The sequence below is a fragment of the Podarcis liolepis genome (genome assembly GCF_965112155.1).
Source record: "Podarcis liolepis genome assembly, chromosome: 2".
Lineage (NCBI taxonomy): Eukaryota > Metazoa > Chordata > Lepidosauria > Squamata > Lacertidae > Podarcis > Podarcis liolepis.
Genome location: NC_139555.1, coordinates 74,159,955 through 74,178,648, shown reverse-complemented (window position 1 = coordinate 74,178,648; position 18,694 = coordinate 74,159,955). Strand labels below are relative to the sequence as shown.

The following is an 18,694-nucleotide window of genomic DNA, read 5'->3' as shown; positions in this document are numbered from 1 at the left end:
CTAGAGTGACTATAGAACTGTGCTGGGATGCTATCTCGTTTCTTGTCGATCTGCTGCTGTGAGAGAATTTTGAGTATTTAAAAGACTCAACCCGAGTCAGACTTGGTGGTTGTTTAGCTGAATTAACAATTAGGAGTTTATCTGTTGATTCATCTCAAAGTGGTTTAAATGTACTGCATTCATGACTATGGCTCTTTTCCAACATTCATTCAAGTGTGCTGCATAAAAGAAATGGGCGAGAAGGTCCTAGCATATTTTAACTTCAATAGGTTATGCTTCGTTTTAGTCACATACCAGCTTATTTTTCTTTTCTAATGAGCCCCATTTCCACCCTAAGGAAGTATTTCCTTGTTTCTAACACTTGCAGCCATTTGATACCTTTCCCCTGCCATAGCTCTTCTGATCTTTACCTTAACATGGTGAGATCACTGGGGTCTATCAGAGTCCGCGGGCATTGCTTAATGGAGAACCTTGAATCCTCAAAGCAGGCTTGCCATTCCTGTAATTTAGCATGTGATTCGTTCGAGGTAGCCACCATCCCCTCCAGTTGGGTCTTCATCTGTTGCAGATTCTTCTGCTCATGCATCAGCAAGAGCCACAGCAGCTCCAAATGGCTCCACTGGACCATCATTTGGCCAGCAGCTTGTTCTTGCATTGATACAAGATGACCAAGTTTCCTGGTTTCCAAAGTGAGTTCCCCACATACTACAGGCAAACGAAGGAGGCTGGCACTGGTCTGTAGCAAAGGGACAAGTTTTTTGGTTTTTGCCTGTCTAACCTCCCTTTGGAGGATACACAACTGCTCCTGGAAAGTGGCTCTACGAAGATACAGTTCTCCTTTCTCTTCCTCCACCTGTAGAAGAGAAGGACATTAAATTTCACATCCCCCTGCAGTTCTTGAAGGCCTCTACGAACTTTGCAAGAAAAACCACCAGTTTTGTTGGCAAGTATTCTCCTAACCCATGGGACTCTAACTAAAATACTATTGGGAATGACATCATGGTACTCTCCCTATATCTAAACCCATGTATCTTGTTAAAAGTAACTCAGAAAACTGAGAATAATGCAGAACACAATACAAATAGCTTAGGACTAGATTGGTCCAGAGGACCTGTTAAGTTCTGATTTTCTAAGCCTAGTGATTATATCAGCTTTCTTTATAAAGCTTAGCAGTCAAGAGTCCATAAAGTGGGAGGTAAAAATTTACTCAAAACATGGGGCAGAAGTATTCTTTTTGTCTGTGTTTGCAGCATAGTTAATACATAATATTTTAATCTTGTTTTTAAGTTGTATTCATTCAACTTGTTTTTATTATTGCTTTTTAGCCGCCCTGAACCCGGCCTTGGCTGGGGAGGGCAGGGTATAAATAAAAATTATTATTATTATTATTATTATTATTATTATTATTATTAAGCTTACATATAAATAAGATGCCACTTAAATATGAACATTTCAAGGGGATTTTTGCTGTCACCCCAATCTATTAGTTTTTGACTTCATGGTTGAGAACATGTTGGATATACAGCACAGACTTTAAGTGAAAAACTGCATGTTGCTTTTACTTTCCTCTCCTGCCCTGCCCCACTTCCTAATGTTTCTTTTATTTTCATTCATCCCCAGCAAGGGATTTCTTTGTTGCTCTAGAGAAACTGCTTTCACCACCACCACCACTCATTTATTTCCTCTTCTCCAGAAGCATGTCCCTTATCCCAATCCTACCAGTTTCAGCCTTCAGGAATGCCCTCTACTTCCACAAAATTTTAATGTACAGGGGTTGGCTCTTGGTGGATGGATACAGTCAGAGCTGGACAGAATCAAACAGCAGCTCTGATTAATGCAGAGCCAAGCAGGGGCTTGTGTGACAAAAAGAGTGCATTCACTACAGGTGAAAAAAGTCTAGTGGTTCAAACTCATTCACCAAGTGCAACAGGTGAATTAGAGTCTCACTCTTTTATTATTCGTATCTCTCAATGCATTTCTGTGTTGCAGAGACTATTGTATTACAGGTGCTTACTGTCATTTACTAAACCCTGTTTGTCTAAGCCAGGAAGCTAGTGACCTACCTTGTTCTCCTTAGCAGCCTTGAGGGCCTTCCCTGCCCATTTCAAGGTATATGAAATTCCTTTAATGTTTGCAGAGGTCACAAGTGCCTTTTCCTGACTGCACATGTAAGCCAATGCCATGCGCTCTAGTTCTTCCTGATAGCTGCTCAGCTTGTCATCTTTGGCATTCTCCATTTCAGCAGCTTCTCCCCGCATCTTCAACCCTCCTTGACAACCATCCTGAACAGTTCTGAAGTTCTCACTTTCCATTCGGTCCGTATCTTGCGGCAGAGCTTTACAAGTAAACTCTGGCTCATTCTTATTGGCCAGCTGCCCCTTGGAGAGAACTTGGCTTTTCAGCGTGCCATGTGTCCTTTTGTGACCTTCAGAATCATCATTGCAGATTGTACTCTTACTATCTAGCAGCACTTTCTGAGCTCGTCTTTCCATAGACCCTGTATTCAGTTTTTCCCAAGAGTCTCCCTGCCCCCTTTTCACCAGAACTGTTTGATCAGCTTCCACATCGCTGACAACATCTGGCAAGACCTTTGGTGAGAATCCCAATAAAGCCTTTGTGACTTTTTCTTCCAATTCGAGGCAACGTTCCAGGTCCGCTGCTGCCATTGAGGCTTCCTGCCGCTTGCTTGCAGGCTTCCTGTGCCATTGCATCAGCTCCTTTACTTTCTTACAGGCTTGGCTGAGAGCATCATTGCTCTGAAAGTTCTCTGGCTCTAGCCGCAGGTATGCCTTCTTCAGCTCCCGGCTTGCTTTTTCTTTCTTCTCGGCTGAATGACAGAGCTCCCGCTTCAAGCTGGCTAGACGAATTTGGAGCTTGGTGCGGCGCTTTACCCGACAGGCGCATTGGCTCTTCAGCACCTGCACCTCTTGTTCCAGTGTCTCGAGAGGCAAGGTGTCATTCTCCTGCATAGCACACCTGAGCTGAGAGGCTTGGCGGCAGGTCTTCAACACCTGTTCCAGTGCTTCACCTTCCAGAACAGGCTTCCCGGAAATGACCAGTTTCTCATAGGCCTCCAGTTCTGTAGAACTGGATACATTCTCCTCCCCCACTATGTTGCAGAAAGACTCAAGAAACTGTTCTGTCTCAGGACAATCAAAGAGCCAGTCAAAGTCTTTCTCCTGAAGACCATCTGCCTTGGGATAAACAAATTTCAGGGTCTCCACAAACTCACTTCCTCTGTCAACTGTATCCAGGAGGAAAACTCTGGAGCGTCTCCGTGAGAGCATGTTCTGGTTCTTCGAACCCTGGAGGGAGCAGATGCAACTTGCTTATTAAAATGCAGGGAGGTCTCCCTTCTGCCCACCTATGCTATCATTGCACAAGTAAGACATTTAATAGAGGTGTGCACCAACCATAAGATTTTGACTTGTATCTTCAGCTTTGGGAAGCAGCCCAGTCTTTTTTGGAGTCACTCCATCTTTCCAGCTTGACTCATTTTGGGGGGAATCAAATTCATTCTACTAAAAACAAAGCTCTGCTTTTCCTACATTCAGTAATGGAAAACCTAAACATGGCTATAATTTTTTCTCATTTCACAGAATTTGATGAAATTTGCAGATATAGGAGCCCTGCTAGGGTTGATTAAGTCTGCCAAATTGTATGCAGATACATTCCGGGGTGGGGTGGGGGTGTACAAAGGGCCTGTTACCCAGCAAAGAACCCATGCAAGTAGACAGGCTTCTCCTCCCAACTCACAGAGAGATCGTTGGGGGATACGGAATCTTTCCCCTGGGAAAGAATGCAGCACTCATTTTGAAAAGCAGCATGGGGGGCACTCAATTCTACAGAGGAACTTGGGACTTTAAGGAGTCTCCAGTCAGTCTGATTCAAGCATGTGAAACCTTACCCAAATCACCCCTATTTGCCTCATTAATTTGGGAAGTACACAGAGCTGATGCACACCCCTAGTATCGGTTATCTGAATTCCACACCTTGAGAATTTTAGTGTTAACTTTCTCCATGCATTTGGGTGTTAAAATAGCTTTTATCTTGAAAGCATGCAGATAATAATTGGTTAAATCTTACAATATAAAGGAGGATCAAGCAGGATTGCTCATGGTCAGGGAAAAGTTTCAGGGCCCTACATAAATACTTGTTCTGCCCTTTGGATACTATCCCCCAGCTTTTTCATACGCAGACCACAACCACCCTGGAGCAATCCCGTGAGCCAAGTGATTCACTTTGCATTTTTATTTGCATCAACATCATTGCAGGATGTTGGACTAAATGACCCTCGGGTCCTTTCCAACTCAGCAATTCTGTGATCAAAACCCCACTGGTGCAGTAGCAAAACAACAATGCATGTAGTCTTTTTTCAGCCACTCTTTGTAACTTACCTCTGGAACCCTGGGAGCAAACTGTAGCCTGGAGTTCTCTTATACCTATTTCTGCAGAAACCAGCAGGGGGAACTTTTCACAACACAAAGATCAAGTATTAGCTGCTGCTAATTGTCCTGATTGCAAACTGCTGTGTTAAAGCTATATCGGAAGCCACTTGACAAATTGGTACGATTAGTTTCTATCCAGTATTGCACTCCTATATCCGGCAGCTGCCTTTTGTATTGATCATCACTGCCATCCTGTCTGTACAATTTCTGCTCACGGGTGGCAATGCAATGAAAGCCCATCAGCTCTAGTATGCTCAGTACTTTCCCAGCCTGTAGCCCTACTGATACATAATAGGGGAGCTCATCCCATTGCATTCCAAAAAGACATTCTTGAGATTCTTCTCTTGCATGCATACCTAGCCATCTGATCTACCTAGCCATCTGATGGTAAACACTGGGACACTTCAGCCATTATTTGCATCAGGTGGTTTTATCCATAATTGAATGCACACTTACCCGAAAGGAAATTTAGTGGAGCTTCCAAGTACACATACATACATACATTGACACAGAGGTCGTATGACAATAATCCAAACCGGGGAAAGTTCAAGCTCAAATGTTCTTTTCTCATTCAGTGTGGTTCTAACATTGAGTGACTACTTGCAAACATGAAACCATCTTCAAAGATATGACAACAGGGACAGTTTTCATATAATGCCAAGCACAATATTGTTCACTCATATAGTTTGAGTGACTAAGGCTCACTGTCCTAGCCTCAGTTACCTGGGAGTAAGCCCCATGGAATTCAACAGGGCTTACTTCTGAGTAGACATGGTTAAGATTGTGCCATAAATTAGGCAATACTAAGTGATCTAGACCAGATGTGAGAAACTATTGGCCATGCTTGCTGGGGCTGATGGGAGCTGTAGTTCAGCATCATCTGAACAGCCAAAGGTTCCTCATACTTGAGTTCAACAAAGAAGGTCAGGGCCCTGCATCCTTAATGGATATGCAGAAGAGAGCATTGGAAAGGGTTACCTGCTGAAAAAGAAGACTGGGCCCCTTTAATAGTTAAGTAGAAGGAGGACTTTCAGCTGGTGTTGCTTATATTATATGCTGCAGCTGTTAACATCCCTCTTTTCCATAGCTATTAAAGGTTTGGGAGCTTTGTCTTTTTCAACTGGCCACCCTAGCATTTGGACACTTACTGCTCTTCATGTCCTGAAATTCTCTTTTCTACGCTATGAAAGGTTTATGAACCCAGTCTTCTTTTTTCCTCATGCCACTAGGCATGGGTAAAGGTAAAGGGACCCCTGACAGTTAAGTCCAGTTGCAGACGACACTGGGATTGCAGCGTTCATCTCGCTTTACAGGCCGAGGGAGCTGGCGTTTGTCCACAGACAGATTCTGGGTCATGTGGCCAGCACGACTAAGCCGCTTCTGGCGAACCAGAGCAGCACATGGAAACGCCGTTTACCTTCCCGATGCAGCGGTACCTATTTTATCTACTTTCACTTTGACATGCTTTCAAACTGCTAGGTTAGCAGGAGCAGGGACCAAGCAATGTGAGATTACCCCATCGTGGGGATTCGAACCGCCGACCTTATGATCAGCAAGCCCTAGGCTCAGTGGTTTAGACCACAGCGCCACCCACATCCCACAGTGCCACCCGCTGTGTAAATAATGTGTAACTTAAACCTAAGTAAGTGGTGGTTCAAACCTGAAGAAGCAGCCATATTCAGTGCAGCTATCATCTCTCCTCCCAAGAAATAAGAACCACACCTTCAAAACTACTGCATTTAAACATGCCACTGGGTAGTATTCAGCAAGCCTATCCTGTCTGCTTGTGCAGTGGAACTTGTCCCCTTCTCCCCCCGCACTTGCACACACTCCATCCCCTTCCAATTCTGCTTTATGGGGTTGGGAAACCCCTAGAATAGATTTAAGGGGTGCATGGCAGGGAGGAGAAAAAATTCAATTGCACAAGCAGAAATCCTTAAGCTGACAGAATGTTCCCGCAGTGTTACTTTGGATTCTATCCTTTCCACTAGTCTCAAAAAAAAAACCTCTTGTCCAATTTTTAATCTACCTGCAATTTGCAGACTACTGGGGTATGCTGTGTATTCCCAGTATCTCAGTTTTCTCTCCTGCAAATTTTCTCACCTCTTCAACTGTACCTACCAAAATCACTGACCACCTCCTCCCTACCAAATTCAAAGGTCTCTATTTAGTCCTCATTTCCCTTGACCTCTATTCTCCATTTCAAATTGATCACTCTCTCTTGCTTGGCTCCCCTTTTGCCCTAAGTTTCCATGATTCTGCCCTCCATGTATTCTTTTCCTACATGCCTAATTGCTCTTTCAGCATTTTCATACAAGAAATCTGTTCTCCTGCTTTCCTTCTGTGTTATCTGCTCATTTTGATCTGATAGAAGAAAGGACATTGTGGCAGTGGTTGAGCGCCCTGGGATGGTTAGTACAAGTGTGGTGATGATCTCGTTCCTCAGGTCTATGTAGAGAGTACAAGACAGGAGGACGTGTGCCACTGTTTTGGTGTTTCCTTCTGTGTTGTGGTTCCTGTTCTTCCTCTGCACACATTGTAGAGTGGCTTTAAGTACCACCTATACACTGCTAATGCCCAGTTCTGCTTCGCTAGCCTAGAATTTCCCTCTTTCATCTGATATCACATGTACAAGTCTTCACTGGTTATTTCTTTTTGGTAGTTCCATTGTTGTCTCAAACTCATTACATCCAAGACCAAACTTCTCATTGTTTGTCCCAACCCCCTCACACTATCAGTATTCATTGATAACACCACCATCTACCCTGTTGAAAAGGTACAACGCCCTCTCCCTCTTTCCCTTGGTCCTTTGCTTTCTGACATCTTGGCAAAAGCTGATTCAGGCCCTGGTCGTCTTGCATCTTAATCACTGCAATCTTTTCTCAGCATCGTTGCCTCATTTTTGTTCCCCTCACCTCAGTCCAGCACTTGGTTGTCAAAAAGCATTCAACTCTCTTATAATGCTGGCCATATGATACACTTCCTTAGGTTCCTAGACTTCTTACCTATTTAGCTATCCGCATGGTCCCTTATCCCTCTTCATTCATATATCCTGATGCATTCCTGCCTGTAATCTTCACTTGTCCCTCTCTGCCACCCTCTGCTGCCCAAAGGTCTTTTGCTCTTTGCAGCCTCCCAGAATGTCCCCATGATGCCATCCTATCTTCAAACCCCTCCTACCTTTCTATGAAGCCTTTAGCAGAACCCCGCTAGTCCTCATGCCCCCCATTGTAACTAAGCTTAAATACATGTCGCTGAAGTAATATCATATTCTTGCCCCCTTTACCCCTTCCTTTGTTGTCTTCCTTGTGTCAGTTTGTAGACAGTAAGCCCCTTGGGGGCAGGGACCTGTCCTTCCTTTCTTGTAAAGTGCTCTGTGCATGGATAGCATTGTATAAACAATGTCAATGATCAGAGAAAGGGTGCTCAGCTTTATGAATGGTGGTGCTCTTTTAAAGACCATATTCTAATCTTGATTTATTTCATGCCTCAGTACTGGACTCCAGGATAGTTAGGAATGCCCTCCAGCAGATGTGGCATTATACTGAATTACTGATCCACTTCTTCCCCCCGTGTTTCCAACTAGGTGCGAGCGATGCAGCGTCCTCCACTTGGAGTGAAGATGGTGATTGAAGCTGTCTGCATTATGAAGGGCATCAAGCCCAAGAAAGTGGCAGGAGAGAAACTAGGTTCCAAGTTAGATGACTATTGGGAACCCGGCAAAGTCCTTCTTCAGGACCCAGGGAAATTTCTTGAAAGCTTGTTTAAATATGATAAGGTAAGTACCATAGTAGTCAGTCATTCTCTCTCTTCCATGCTGACCAGAATAAAACTGTCTTGGCTTCTCCTGTTCCTACAGAGGGAGTTGTTATTAAAAGCTCAGGAGCGAGGGCTAGTAAAAAAGAAAAGGGCAAGCCTAAGTACTAGTGCAGCTGGCATAATTGTGAGACTTAAGCTTGCCATCTAGTCAATCAAATGCTTTTCTCTCATAGCTTTTTGGTTTGTGCTAGTAAAGCTCAATTTAATTAGTTAATGGGCATATATTTCAGAGAAATAATACATCCAATATGCTACATCTCTGAGTAGGGATTTCTGGATGCCCCTTTTTACTCCCCTCACCACCTCACCTAATCTGATGTATTTGGCAGGGAGGGAGGCAGGCAGGCAGGGAGGGAGGGAGGGAGGGAGGGGGCATCTACCATTTCCCCACTTTATTTTCTTTTGGCTCAAGCCTGGATATGAGCTCCAGGGTCTCACGGTGTGCGTTTCAGAGAAGCAGCCATCCTTGCAAATCCTGAGATTCTTCTCTGGAGTAGATTAAAATCCAAGGGTGACAAGAACTCTTGTTTAATATCCTCCCAACCATGCCACAAATCCCAAAAACACAGCCAGGAGAAGTTCAGCAAGGGCTTTTCCTGGTAAGGAAGCATTTGGTGACAGTGAAATCTTTCAAAGCAGTCGTCTCCATTGATGCCCATCAGGGCTGCTTTGAAAAGATGCACCTGAAAAATGATTTTATGTAGGGGCAAGGTGGAAATGCCACTACTCACAGGGGACCCTGTTGCTCCAGTCGTCTCCTGCCCCCAAGATTAGTTTTCACAGGTACTGTATAGCCCCTGTTGGAGACCAACCACCCCACATTTCTTAGGAGGGGCAACCCCTTTATAGTACCTTATTCCATTAAATGTAGCAATTAAACAACAATTCAGTTAAACAGAGGGGTTGAAAGAAGCCACACCCAGTGAAACTGCTGGTGGGAATAAACACCTTATATCTGCAGAGAATCCTTCAGGCTAAAGGGTTTTACAAGGTGAAGCCTGCTTGTCCCAGATGCTTCCCTTAGCCAGGGGAGAGTTCTCTTAGCCACACAAAGCTATCATTTGACAGCCAGGGATCTGGGAGGTGTGCAAGCAATCCCTGGCTATGAAATGGGGAAAGCAGGTCAAGTTCATCTACTTCCCAATTTTGAGAGGAAATGGCTCAATTTATTCCCAGGTTAAGGTTGCGTAAAACATGGACCATGCATCTATCTGTAGTCACAAGCTGGCTATGAAGCAAATGTCAGTGATGATGTTCCCAATTAAGGGATGTGATGCGAGAAATACTCAGCTGTCCTTTTGACTGTGATTAGTCACTGGACACTCCTTGGCCTACTTACCTTTTGATTCTTGGCCTGAACCAGCAGATGAAAATAAATGGTTTCCTTTCCTTCCACTTTTCGGGGAGGTAATGATAGCTTGTATTGCCCACAAACCAAACACATTGCCTTGCAGTAATAAAAGCCATCTTGAAGGAATGAACAAGCAATGCATAAGCTTGGCTTGAAGCTAGAAACAGAGAAGGGAGTGCACAATTGGGAGTTTGCTTTTCCTGCCACACTGATGAATTTTTGCCATGGGGTTTTGTTCTGCCTCACAGCTGACTCCCCTGATGTCTCAGACCTTGATGCTCCCAGCACTCATAATCTCTTCTTTAACCCTTTCAGGATAACATTGCAGATTCAGTAATTAAGTTGATCCAGCCATATATCGACAGTGAAGAATTTCAGCCAGCAGCCATAGCCAAAGTGTCCAAAGCCTGCACATCTATCTGCCAGTGGGTCAGGGCCATGCATAAGTATCACTTCGTGGCAAAAGCTGTGGAGCCAAAACGAGTAAGAACTACAGCAGTACTTCTTCAAAGTTATTGCATGTACACCTAAAACGGAATGGAGCCTCTGCCTGCCCCCATTGCTGCTAACCACAATTATTTTCCTTGGAATTATGGCAGAACTTGACATTCACAAAAATTTCTCTCTCTCCTCAGCAAGCCTTGAGGGAGGCTGAAGAAGACCTCCAGGCCACACAGAAGATTCTGGATGAGGCCAAGGAGCGTCTTCGAGAGGTGGAAGATGGCATTGCCAACCTGCAGGCCAAATACCAAGGTACTCTGGCCACAAAAGAGGAACTCGAGATGAAGTGTGATCAGTGTGAGCAGAGACTGGGTCGGGCTGACAAGGTAAGGGCCATGGCCAAAACTGTGGAGTCTCCTCCCCCATTCCCTTCACCAGGCCTCACCTGCCACTTGTTGGGGCAAGATGGAAGACAGGAGCAGAGGCTGAAGGAAAGAACTGGGGGCGAAGAAACAGCTTTCTTTTGTTTCACATCAGCAGAGCTGTTAAAGAGACAGACACAATCTCCAAGTTGCAATCCAGAAACTCGGGGGGGGGGGGAGGGAATACTAGTAAAATCACCAATTTCTTCTGACAATTATGTCCGCCCGAGTAAGTTTACCAAATCCTCTTTGATAGTAATTTTGTGGCCTTAATCACAGCAGAGAGTCAAACCTGCTTTTTCATTTCCCATATATCAGTAGTTGGGCTTAGGTGGGCAGTCCCAGTCACTGTTTTCCTGCGGCATTTTCTGCTAGGGTTTGGTGGAGCTTCTTTGAGAAAGAAACTAATGTCAGTCTTTCTTTTCTCCAGTTGATTAATGGCCTGGCTGATGAAAGGATACGCTGGCAGGAAACAGTCCAGAACCTCGATTATATGATTAACAATATTGCAGGGGATGTATTAGCATCAGCTGGCTTTATAGCATACATGGGCCCTTTTACAGTGAGTAGGAAAAATATTTTATTTTCCAGAATACCTGAGCAGTGTCTTGATTTAGTTCTGGTACAGAATAAGTTCCCCAAGAAAAAATATGTTTCTGGGTCAAATTCTTGCTGCATCCCACATTGTAGCTAAACCATAGTGGCATAGTGCTGAATTGTCAAACATCTAAGTGTTGAAACTGGGATAGTTGCAGTCAAAATCTATCAGTGCATATTCTTGTTAGTTAGTAAGTCCGGGGGCCAATGGCCACAGAGCTATTAATTACTAAATGGGCAGTCTTAGACCATAGGAATGTAACTGGTGGAGAGAGAGCTCTGTGTGATGTCATTTCCCCTGTTTCCAGTGGCAGGAAGAAATGAGACATATGTTGCTCTCTCTCTCTTTGTCCTTTTGCACCATGCTTTTGATGGAGATAGTTGTCTGTCTGTGTTCTCCCCATGTGCAGACATAGTTGAATCTTATAAGATAACTATGAATTTTGTAACCTAGAAGTATTTTTACCTGCATTGTTTTTGCTGGTGCTTGTTGAAGATGAGTGCAAGACTTTAAGTAAGCGCTATTTTTCACTTACTTTACAGTTTTTGTTTTGATTATTTTTCCAAGTGTGGTAACTATAAAGGGGGAAGCGAGCTTGCTTCAAAACTGGATTCAAATAGGTTTTGCAGCCTTTCCTTAGCTTTTATTTTTTCTGCCAAGGGATGGTAATCTGAAACTCTGACCAGCTAGCTTTCTAAGTGCAAACACTAAGCTGATTATTCTAAACATTTAAATCCCAAACACATGGGGAGACTGGAAGGATAACTGTAATTCATACATCCTCTCCTACTTACTAAATCTGTCCCACAAGAGAAACAGCCAGTGCAATTGATAGTTAACAGGTATAAAGTGATGCATATTGGGTTTTTAAAAACTTAACTTCACCTATGTGCTAGTGGGGCCTGAATTGGCAGTCACTGTCCAGGAAATAATTCTTTGTCAAGGTAGATAGATTAACGAAAATGCCAACCCAAGTGTGCAGTAGCTATATAAAAAGAGGAATTCCATATTTGGGCTCATTTAGGGAAGGGAGTGAAAATAAAATTTCCAATATCATTATGCCCTTATAAAAATTGATGTGCAGCCACACATGGACTGTTATGTACAGTTCTCATTGCTTCATCTCAAGAAGGCTATTGTAGACCTGGAAAAGGTGCAGAAAAGGGAAACCAAAATTAGGACGGGGCTGGAACAGTTTAGTTTAGAAAAAACATACAAGTAAGGAGCAGGACATGATAGAAGTATAGAAAATTATCCAGGGTGTAGATGAAAGTGGATAGAGAGAATTCTTTCTCCTTCCCTCTTAATACTTGAACCCAGTCATCCATTGAAGCTGTATTTTGGACAATTTAGGAAAGACCAAAGGAAGTCCTCTTTCACCACCATGTGATGCAGTAAAGGCCACCAACTTGAGTGGTTTTGAAAGAGATGTTGATAAATCCATGAAGGAGAAAGCAGTCAGTGGCTACTAGTCACGATGGCTGTGTACAGAAGTGGTTTGCACAGTGGGCTGAACCACCCTGCTGACACCAGCATTGCTGCCACATAACAGGACAGTGCAGGGGCAGGATAGCCACAGGGCTGGGGCTTCACAGGCTCCCCAGCAGGAGCACCAGAGTAGCCCCAACCTCACCATTGCCTTGTCCCATCACCACACTGTAAACAGCAGCACCAGCGTTGGGAGGATGGCATCACCCCACTGCACCAACCAGTGATGAACTGCTAAATACCAGTTGCCTGGGAGCACAAGTGGGGGGAGTGCTGTTGTGCTCGTGTCCTGTGAGCTTCCCATAGGTATGTTGTTGGCTACTGTGTGAACAAGATGCTAGACAATCCATTGGAACAGCTAAGCATGTGGGCCTCAATGCTCTTTTTCAGCATGTTGGCCTAATTTAGCTAACTGTAATACTGATTTAATATCAGTGATGCTTAGTTTTCCTTTGCAGGGTCAATACCGCAATTCACTTTATGATGAATGGATAAGTAAGCTTGAGACGTATAATGTTCCACACACAAAAGAACCAAACCTGATAGGCACACTTGGAGACCCAGTGAAAATCCGATCGTGGCAGGTAATTTTAACAGTATACACTGACTGAATTGTTTTGAAATGTGTTCCCATGCTTTGAATAACTTTAACTTGTGGGGCTGAATCCTAGCTATGTGGACATGGCTTTGGTTTCCTGGGCCCTAATTCCATTGTAGACAGAAATCAAGAAGAAGTGAATCACAGAATAACTATACAATGGGTTGGACTGCACACCTCACCTTGTCCTCTTCTCTGCTAGCAGAAGGTTAAATTATGGAAAATTTGCTTGATTGACATATTTTGCACAGGTTACCTAAATTCATTTTCCTTGCTGCAGAACATATGCTATTGCCAGTGCAGTTTTGTTTAGGGGCAGAGTACGCAGAATTTGTGTTTACTGTTAAAATGATGTGTTCTTATGCAGATTGCAGGTCTACCCAATGATACCTTGTCTGTGGAGAATGGAATGATAACCCAGTTCTCTCAGCGCTGGACTCTCTTCATAGACCCCCAGGGACAAGCCAACAAATGGATAAAAAACTTGGTAAGGGCGTCTGCTTCTGCAAAGCCATTAATCCACTTCAGTGGTACCAGGGGATTTGGTACCCCATCCTATCTCTGAGATTGAAGTTATGTTCCTATAAAGGCATGTTGTTTACACCTCACTGTTAAAATTCCCAGTTTGCAAACTATAAATGCAAATGTAAAAAAGATACACACCCTTGTTATCTGAATCTTCTGATTATCTTCTTCTTCTTCTTCTTCTTCTTCTTCTTCTTATTATTATTATTATTATTTATTATTATAAATTCTGCTCTTTCCTTCATGAAATGATGGAAATATGGTTTAAGAATTTTAAAGCAGAAAACCAAACTTCATGGGTTTGAAGGTTCAGCCGCCAATTCTGAGTATTGATTTTGCAATGTGAAAAGCCATGATCAAAAAGCAAAAGCAGAACGGGGCATTGAACTGTTATCATGAAGAAATATGAGCAGTGAAAGTGGTTATCACGTTCCTTTTGGTTGCTTTCACACATTGGAGAGCTGAGTCGCAGGTCTGGGTGTTCGCTGTGTTCAATCTATTAACAAAGTGGATGCTTATACTCAGATTTCTCCACCCCCACCCCATGTTTCTTTTAATCAATTTTCCTTTTGTTGTTCCACATTCACCCAAGCAGGCCCCCACACATCACCCGTACTGAGTTTCTCTGCACCTTCTCTGTTTTTCAGGAGAGAGATAGTGGGTTAGATACATCTAAGCTCAGTGATCGGGACTTCCTGCGCAGCTTGGAGAATGCCATTCGTTTTGGAAAGCCGTTCCTGCTGGAGAATGTTGGTGAAGAACTGGATCCGGCCCTTGAACCTGTCCTGCTAAAACAGGTGCCCCTGATTTTTCAGTGCCTGTTTGATAAAGTATTAGCAGGCACTGGCAACTTTTCTGCTGTCAGCACTGAGTGAAGGGGCTACTCTAATGTTGGAATGCCTTTCATCTTTAAGAACTGCTATCTTCTGTGTGAATTGGGGTTACAAAGGTGCAGATTTGTAGTTGAGAAGCTTTGGGCGGTAGGAGAAGGCTTACTTCTTCCCCTGACAGCTGGTGTTGCCTCTGTTAGCTGCTGTTCCCCTGTTATCATCCATAAAATGAAGGAAAGAAAAATGCTTGTTAATATGTGTTGATATGCTGGACCAACTGGGACTAGGAAGCAGCTTTGATGCCGAGACATGCAAATCTGTCTTCTGGTTGTGGACTGATACTAGCCCAGAAATTCTGCAAAAATCCATTCTGGACTCACCATTACCATCTACTTTTGCCTATCCTAAGCCACACTATCCGTACACTCTCAACAACATGAATTTGTTGGATGGAGTTGGCTATGAACGTTGTGGTACTATCTGTTACAGAATTGTGTCTCTTCTGTTTGCATAGATGTTTGTTGTTGTTGCTGCTTATTTTTACTTGTTTCCCTGATATACAGACCTATAAGCAGCAAGGTAGCACAGTGTTGAAGCTGGGAGACACAATCATTCCATACCATGAGGACTTCAAGATGTACATCACCACCAACCTACCTAATCCCCACTACACACCAGAGCTGTCCACCAAGCTTACGCTGATTAACTTCACCCTATCCCCCAGGTAACACCAGCTCTACTTTTCATTGCTGATGCCAGCAAGTGTTCTGATACTCTTCTTGGGCTTAAAAATCCTCCACTTTAATCATGTCAGCTGCTATTCCCCACCTGTAGTTCTGAGTTAGAGGTTGCATCCCATCAATCTTGATAGATGGAACCATGAATTTGAGCCCTGCTGGGTATGCAGTTTGCGGCTGGGGAAAGTCTGAAACCAAGCTCTGATAGAACATGAAGATTCCATATGACCCTTTGTTGTTCAAATTGTAATATGTGTGGTTACTTTCTTTCTTTTTACAGTGGCTTAGAGGATCAGCTGTTAGGCCAAGTGGTAGCTGAAGAGCGGCCTGACTTGGAAGAGGCCAAGAACCAATTGATTGTCAGTAATGCCAAGATGCGACAGGAGCTGAAGGAGATAGAAGATCAGATCCTGTACCGCTTGAGTTCTTCTGAGGGGAACCCTGTTGATGATCTGGAGCTTATCAAAGTGTTGGAGGCATCCAAGCTAAAAGCAGGGGAGATTCAGGTTGGTGACTGATCTGCACTTCCACTGCAGCCTGTCAGCTGTTTGCTTTGACTTAATGTGGAATGGTGCATTTTGTCTCGGTCTTGAATTTCCTGCAGGCCAAAGTGAAGGTAGCTGAACAGACAGAGAAGGATATTGACATCACCCGGCTGGAGTATGTGCCTGTGGCTGTCCGCACCCAGATCCTCTTCTTCTGTGTCTCAGACTTGGCCAATGTCGATCCCATGTACCAGTATTCATTGGAATGGTTCCTCAACATATTTCTGACAGGAATTGCAAACGCTGAGAGAGCAGGTGCCTCTGATAATGTGCTGTGTGTGAAGAGAATCCCATCCCAAACCCCTCAGTGTCTCACTTAGAACTATAGAATTGTAGAGTTGGAAGGGACCATACTCTGATCAACACTAAAAGGACAATTTCATAGTTCAAAGGTTCAGAGTTTCTAAAGTATTATGTTTGCATAGTAAAGTTGTTAGCCATAGGATAGTAACCTCAGCAAAGTAAATATGTAATATATTGGTGATCCCAAATGCTATATCCCGTTATGTTTGTTACAAGCCATCCCAAAATGAATTGGTGGTCTTGCAGTTCTTCTGGAAGATGTTCAGACTTTTGAAGGATTGGAGATTTGTTCATCCTTGCACTTCAATATCCAGTAGAGCTCAGTGCTGGAATAAAATTGGCACACAAACCTTTTAAGAGTACACCTACTCATTATGGATCATAATCAGCCCCTACTAGCTTATTGCCAGAGTTGCAGAATCTCAATGAACTTCAGCTTGATCCCAAATTATTTCTGTACGGGGTTCAGGAAAAAAATTCACTTTGCTGAATCTATAAAGAGGGTCATCATTTCAGATCATGCTGGTGGCAACATTCAGCCATATATGCTGTAGAACTAGTATGTAATCCAGAGATGCAGGTGTTCCTGAAGCCCTCTGCCCTTCCCTCACCATATCTAAATTGTTCTACTGTCAAGCTCGGTATGAGAGAATTCTTTTAAAGCACTAGCTTTTAACTTGGTATCCTTATCAGTGCAAAGCACTTGGCTTTTAAATGGCCTTCAGCCATCCTAGCAGTTTTTATTTCTCCAGGCAGTGTTCAGTATGCCAGCACCAGACAGGAGGCATGAGAAGTTTTTCTGGCTCACTAGTGCGGGCCTAAGTCCTCTTGAATAATGAAAACAGTGCTAAAGTGTATGGCAATATTGTGGGTCATTTCCTCCTACTTGCTGTCTGCATTGTTCTTTTGTGATTTCTTATTTTCAGACACCCTAAAGAAGCGAATAGCAAATATCAATAAGTACCTCACCTTCAGCCTCTACAGCAATGTGTGTCGGAGCCTCTTTGAGAAGCACAAGCTCATGTTTGCGTTTCTCGTCTGCATCCGGATCATGATGAACGAAGGCAAAATAGACATGGTCAGTGAAACTACGTCCTCAGACCCTTTTAAGCAAGTATCTGTGCAATCATGAACTGCTATGAGACTGCTTTTCAAAGCATGTAACTACGCACTGTACAACAAACATGTCTTAAAGCATAGCCCATTGATATAATGCAGCATCACCTATTAAAATAAGTTGAAGGCACTCTGTGTTTCACTGGTGGCACAGAATGTTCAAATATAGGCATCTGGGAAACCTGATTATGCCAGGTGTGTGTGTGTGTGTGTGTGTGTGAGAGAGAGAGAGAGAGAGAGAGAGAGAGAGAGAGAGAAAGAGAGAGAGAGATGCATGTATGACAACCACCTGCTAACTTGATCCTAACTCTTTCTGTGAATGGAACAGAATTCAGGGAATGAGGCATTCCCACCTTCCCTTTCCCTCTGCAGCTCCATGAACTCCCTGAAAATCTGTTATAGGGGTAAGGTGACTGGGTGACCCTTGGGAAGGGATATGGGAGGCTGTTTCAGACGGAAAGGAGAAATGACAAGCACCCACTTCCCTTTACTTGAGCAGAGGAGCATCTGTTTGCTGCAGAAAACATCCATGTAATGTTTGTGTTTCCCATAGCAGTTGCAACTTGTAGGGCTACAGCTACAGTGTGCTTCCAGACATATATTCCTGGGGCAAATCCATACCATACACTAAAGCACACCCAACACACATTTAAAGCACATGACCTCCCCCCCCCCCCAAAAAAAGAATACTGGGAACTGTAGAACTACAAATCCCAGCATCCTTAACAAACTAAAGTAATGTCACTGAACGTTTCTGGGAAGGTGGAGCAGTATTACATACCTTTGTTCTTAAACTTGTGACCAGTGCAGAACTGTCCTCACAAACATACCTTATGGAAGTGATGGTTGCCCCGACAATTTATCATGCTGACTGGTCCCTCGTCAAGAGTCTGTAAACATTTTGACAAGCCTGCCATCTGTGGGCCAGATAGGTGAACACCTCCATACATTGGCACTTCTGGCCATGGTTCATGGCAGAAAGTCTAATTCTTCCTATCTATTATTTGTGATTTTTTTACATTCAGGATGAATGGCGATACCTAATTTCAGGTGGTGCAGTTAAGACCATGCGGGACAATCCAGCTCCTGCATGGTTATACGAAAGAGCATGGAATGATATCTTGGCCTTGACCAACCTACAGAATTTTTCCAGCTTTGCAGATGATTTTGTGGCAAATCTGAATGGTTTCCGAGCAATTTTTGACAGCGCAGAACCTCACAGGTGACGTTTCCCCTTAAGTTCCCAGTAGGGTTGTAGGTCCTGTACTGTTTTTTGTTTGGCTCTGCCCTCCCTTCCCCATCCCTCACCCCCGCTGCTTGCCAGTGGTAGTTCTGCCCAGAAAATGGCTAGAGATTTGTTACTGACCTTGCCAGCCCCTTAAAAACACCAGAAGGCCCAGCTAGTCCAGCATCTTGTTCTCACAGTGGCCAACCAGATGCCTGTGGAAACTCCTGAGCAGGACCGGAGGGTAA

General features: G+C 43.8%; 2 protein-coding genes across 2 annotated transcripts in view; one reads left to right on the top strand and one right to left on the bottom strand.

Moving 5' to 3' along the window:
* LOC310700904 (HAUS augmin-like complex subunit 3) overlaps positions 1-3,470 on the bottom strand; it is a 4,531-nt gene extending 1,061 nt beyond the window's left edge. The window contains exons 1-3 of the mRNA XM_083490857.1: positions 2,064-3,470; positions 411-853; positions 175-193 (exon numbers count right to left, since the gene is read on the bottom strand). Coding sequence (XP_083346983.1) covers positions 175-193; positions 411-853; positions 2,064-3,287 — 1,686 coding nt within the window. The 5' untranslated portion in view covers positions 3,288-3,470. The remainder of the gene's footprint in view (positions 1-174; positions 194-410; positions 854-2,063) is intronic.
* The window catches only part of DNAH1 (dynein axonemal heavy chain 1), a gene marked incomplete at its 5' end in the record, with an annotated part of 128,528 nt that overhangs the window by 101,445 nt on the left and 8,389 nt on the right, over positions 1-18,694 (top strand). The window contains 12 exons of the mRNA XM_083488823.1: positions 8,035-8,226; positions 9,934-10,101; positions 10,254-10,445; positions 10,912-11,043; positions 13,026-13,151; positions 13,533-13,652; positions 14,338-14,487; positions 15,084-15,244; positions 15,538-15,763; positions 15,862-16,057; positions 17,032-17,183; positions 18,247-18,443. Coding sequence (XP_083344949.1) covers positions 8,035-8,226; positions 9,934-10,101; positions 10,254-10,445; positions 10,912-11,043; positions 13,026-13,151; positions 13,533-13,652; positions 14,338-14,487; positions 15,084-15,244; positions 15,538-15,763; positions 15,862-16,057; positions 17,032-17,183; positions 18,247-18,443 — 2,012 coding nt within the window. The remainder of the gene's footprint in view (positions 1-8,034; positions 8,227-9,933; positions 10,102-10,253; positions 10,446-10,911; positions 11,044-13,025; positions 13,152-13,532; positions 13,653-14,337; positions 14,488-15,083; positions 15,245-15,537; positions 15,764-15,861; positions 16,058-17,031; positions 17,184-18,246; positions 18,444-18,694) is intronic.